Raw genomic sequence first — 4,881 nt, forward strand, 5'->3', positions numbered from 1 at the left:
CCAGGTTGCTGGGTTCAAAGTCCAGAGTGCTAATCACTACACAATGGAACCCCGCGCTACTTGATTCAATAAAGAGTTTGAAACCCTTGCAAGATATGACGGCTAAAGATTCAGAGTTATTATTATTATTATTTCTACTGACTATTATTAGTCAGTAAGAATGTGGAACTTTACGCAATAAAACACTCTTCTTTAACTTTATCTATTTTAGTGGCCACTAATTGGATTTATGTGTCCTGTGTTTGATATAATGTTTCAGGTTCTTGAAGGAAAATGACATCATCTTTCGTTGCTATGTCATTAGTAGCTTCTCTTGGATTTCCTAGTAGTAACAAAATGGATAAAAAGTTTTTGAATTCTTCAGTCCGACTGTCATCGTTTGATTTCATACCATCAAGTGCCTTTCTAGGCAAGAAAAAGAAGGTGATTTTCGGAGAGGACAATCGTCCAAAATTCGGGCTATGGCAAAGGAGTTGCATTTTAACACGGATGGTTCTGCTATCAAGAAGCTACAAGTAAGTTTCAGTGAATGATTTGTTTAGTATGATACCCTTTGGCAATTTTTTTTTTGATGCATGCTTATTTCTTTTCCGTTTCAGACGGGCGTTAACAAACTTGCAGACCTAGTTGGTGTTACTCTTGGCCCGAAAGGAAGAAATGTAGTTTTAGAGAGCAAGTATGGCTCCCCAAAAATTGTTAATGCAGGTGTAACTGTTGCTAAGAAGGTATGTTTGATACAACAAATAGTAATCAATTGTTGGTATTTCCTATTTTGATTGCATTTATCAATGTTCTGAATTCTTTTTTAAAGATTAATGATTTAACATGGGTTCTTTTCTGCTGAGTTTAACTGGAATATTCTCCCATTCTTTTTCTATTCATGATTTTTCATGTCATGCTCATAGGTTGAGTTGGAGGATCCTGTAGAGAACATTGGTACTATATTGGTGAGGCAGGCTGCTTCAAAGACCAATGATTTCGCTGGTGATGGAACAACCACATCGGTTTTTCTTGCCCAAGGTTTGATAACGGAAGGTGTAAAGGTTTGTGAGATCTTTCTAGCAATCATCTCATTGGAAATTACCTTTCCTTTCTATTGCTACATTGGTTTCTGGTTTTTGGTTATTCTCTCCAGGTGGTTGCTGCTGGCGCAAATCCTATTCAAATAGCAAGAGGAATTGAAACAACTACTAAGGCCCTGGTGTCTGACCTCAAATCGATGTCCAAAGAGGTAAACCGGGATGTTCCTTTCTACCATGATTCACATATTTTGAACCTAATTTTACATTCTAAACGGAGTTATAACATTAGAAATTTTCTTGATCTCTATCTGGGAGGCAAATTTTATCATTTGTTTTGGTCTGCAGGTTGAAGACAGTAAACTGGCAGATGTGGCTGCTGTTAGTGCAGGAAACAACTATGAAGTAGGCAATATGATTGATGAAGCTATGGGAAAAGTGGGAAGAAAAGGCATAGTGACTCTTGAGGAAAGTAACAGTTCGGAAAACAACTTGTATGTTGTTGGAGGGATGCAATTTGACCGTGGTTATATCTCTCCTTACTTTGTTACCGACAATGAGAAAATGGTTGTTGAATATGAAAATTGTAAGGTACTTGGCAAGTGTTATGGATCAATTCCAAATCAAGTTCTTTTCTGCAGGTGGATCCCTCAGGATTCTATTTTGCAAGGTCTCTGACTTCTTAAAGTTGTTTTATGCAGTTACTCCTAGTTGACAAAAAGATAACAAATGCAAGAGATCCATGTTTTGGAAGATGCTATTAAAGGGGGTACCCTATTATAATAATTGCAGAAGACATTGAACAGGAAGCTCTTGCTACTCTTGTTGTAAACAAGCTCAGAGGGCCATTAAAGATTGTTGCAATGAAAGTCCCTGGTTTTGGAGAGCGCAAAAGTCAATATCTTGATGATATTGCAATACTCATTGGAGGTTTGTGCAGCATCTTATTAAAACCATAAGTCAGATATCTTCATTGTTCTCTTGTTAGAACTTATTGTATTATATATTTAGGCACTGTGATTAGAGATGCGGTTGGGTTATATTTGGACAAAGCTGAGAAGGAGGTCTTAGGGCATGCTGCAAAAGTGGTGCTCGCTAAGAAGACTGCTACAATTGTTGGTGATGGAAGCACACATGAAGCTGTGAATAAGAGAGTTTCCCAGATCAAGAACCTTGTTAAGGTGATTTGAACTTGGACCACCCCCTTTCCTCCTGTGCACCTTTGTCATTTTTACTCAAGTGTTGAGTGCATTACATATACAGAAAACATATCAGGAATATGAAAAAGAAAAGCTCAGTGAGAGAACTACAAAACTCTCAAGTGGTGTTATTGTCATTCAAGTAAGCCTTGGCCTTGCATGATTCATTGTTGATGATTTATTTAAATATATGTGGTATGTTATCTTTGTTTTTATGTTCAATTAATTATTTGTGTTTCAAGGTTGGAGCACAAACAGAAACCGAACTAAAAGAAAAGAAATTGAGAGTGGAAGATGCTCTAATGCAATAAAGGTATTTCGCTTGAAACTTCTGATGGAAGTTGCTGAAGATGTCGAACTTCAAACTTCTATTCCCTAACACTTGTTCCCAGGCTTAAACTTAATTTTGTAATTATTAATTATTTTCAAGCAGTAGTTGAAGAAGGCGTTGTAGTTGGGGGAGGTTACACCTTATTGAGACTTGCAACAAAAGTTGATGCTGCAAAAGAGACTCTCGAGAATGATGAACAGAAGGCCATGATTTTAATTTGTCTGTTGGACTGTGGATTTAATATATGAAATTAAGCCTTTCGAGTTTCAACTGACCTAGTAATTGTTTGCAGGTTGGAGCAGATATTGTTAAAAGGGCATTGAGCTATTTAATGAAGTTGATTGCCAAGAATGTTGGGGTTAACGGGAGTGTTGTCATCGAAAAGGTATCGTGATGGATCATATTTGATCATATATAGCTTGATACAGTGGTTTTTAGCTCTCATTTTGTTTATCCATAATCCATTTTTTATCATCAGGTAATGTCAAATAGCAACACTAACTATGGTTATAATGCTGCAACTGGAAACTATGAGGATCTGATAGCAGTCGGTATTATTGATCCTACAAAAGTTTCTCTTATGCATGAGAATTTTCTTCCATTTTTCTCATTTCAAGAAGGAAGAGGAGGCTGATTTACTGACACGAGTGCCGAGAGCTCCCTGGTTCATGCAGAGGCTATGAAAAGAAATATGGTTTTGTCAAGTCGAACATTACGTTTCATGATTATCAAGTAATTTTATGGTTTTCTGAAAACATAGGTGGTAAGATGTTTGGAGCATGCAGTTATTGACAATTGCATGGTAGCAATTGTTGAAATTTTGCATGGCATTATAGATGGCAGCCATCAATTATTGAAATTTTGCATGGCATTCTAGATGGCAGCCGGTGGTTATAGGAATTCAAAATTTAAATAGTTGATTTTGTTGAATTTAGGCATGGGAAAATTATAAATTTTAGTCCCTAGACTTTAGGGTATTTATAAGATTAGTCCTTAAACTTCAACTATAAATACTCTAACCTATTTAGCTTTAAAATCATCCCAAATAATTTCTTTCTCCCAATACTAAAGAGTGTACAAAGTTCTCTTGTGAGTTGTGAGTGTTTTGTAAACACCTGTAAATTTTCGCTCTTTAGTAAAAGATTTGCAGCAGCCTAGAGACGTAGCTATAATTGGTCAAATTTCGTTATCAATTTTGGGTGTTATTATTCTGTTTTTATTTCGCATTTCCACTAATCTGGTTATAGGGAAATTACTCGTTTATTTCTCAACAACTGGTATCAGAGCTTTTGGTGGTTAATATTGTCGGTTTTTTCTACGAGGTTATTATTCACATGAATAGTGAATTTTATGATAATAACATTTGGTTGGCGATACGAGTTTGTAGACGGAGGTGTTCTAATACACGGTGGTTCGCAAGAATTGTCAGAAACGATCCAAAATAATCCATATTCGAGTGGGAGCGATGACTTTGACAAACGAAGTTGATGAGTTCAAGAGGGAGTTGCCCATATGCGAGGGAGCAATGAGTGAATAAGATGCGCTCAAGACCTTCTTGGAAGGACTTAGACAAGGGGCGATTATCAGAGGAGAGCAAAATGATGCCCAAAGACTTTTGGAGGCTATAACTGTAGCTGAAAAGCTGACTGAGCTTGTAGGTGACAAGCCAAGTAGCGATGTGTCGTCCAGGCCCATGCCCAGAGATAGTGGCAACAGTGGTGGAGACTGGGAAAATGTGCAACGGAGATATGGTAGAGAAAGCTCTTTGAATGACCAAGGTGAGCCATCGACTGTTCGTAGCCAAGGAAAGCCGTTAGAAAAGAATGACAAGGCTAAGTCCTATGTAAAGAAGAAGGAGAGCAAGGAAAAATTGAAGTGCTATTTTTGTGATGGTTCTCATTTGATTAGAGGATGTCCCAATAAGAATCGCCTTACATCCATCATGAATAGGATGGAAGAAGGAGAAGTAACGGGAATTGTCGTGGTCACAAGTGTTAAAGCTACTAAGCCAGGAAAAAAGACTTGGCCCGATTGATAGGATCAATGCGGCCAAGTAAGGATCGAGACGAGGCAAGGCTGTTCATGTTGAAGCAGCTGAACTCGGAAGAAAGCCGAGATTGCGAGTATCCAAGCAATCAAGACAAGGGAAAGACTTCGTGAGGCTACATGTTCCAAAGTAGCCGAATCAAAGAGCAAGAGTGGTGTGACTACAAGTTCTCAAGTAGTCAACCCAGGATCGAAACGTGACGAGATTGCAGGTGTCAAAACAGTCGAGCATAAGAAGAGACCCGGTGCGATAGCAAAAGATAAAGTTGTCAAGTCGAGGGTGCAA

At 38.0% G+C, this 4,881-nt stretch overlaps 1 protein-coding gene across 1 annotated transcript; it reads left to right on the forward strand.

Moving 5' to 3' along the window:
* The first annotated feature begins 461 nt into the window (after nt 1-461).
* Nucleotides 462-4,584, forward strand: LOC120133364 (ruBisCO large subunit-binding protein subunit beta, chloroplastic-like). The gene is made up of 11 exons (XM_039149989.1): nt 462-515; nt 600-725; nt 906-1,043; nt 1,136-1,231; nt 1,368-1,689; nt 1,812-1,949; nt 2,031-2,200; nt 2,283-2,360; nt 2,842-2,934; nt 3,028-3,100; nt 4,112-4,584. The coding sequence occupies exons 1-11, from the start codon at nt 462-464 to the stop codon at nt 4,582-4,584; spliced, it is 1,761 nt and encodes a 586-aa protein (XP_039005920.1).
* Nucleotides 4,585-4,881: the final 297 nt, after the last annotated feature.

Source organism: Hibiscus syriacus, unplaced genomic scaffold (assembly GCF_006381635.1).
Source record: "Hibiscus syriacus cultivar Baekdansim isolate YM2019G1 unplaced genomic scaffold, ASM638163v2 tig00000142_pilon, whole genome shotgun sequence".
Taxonomy (NCBI): Eukaryota; Viridiplantae; Streptophyta; class Magnoliopsida; order Malvales; family Malvaceae; genus Hibiscus; species Hibiscus syriacus.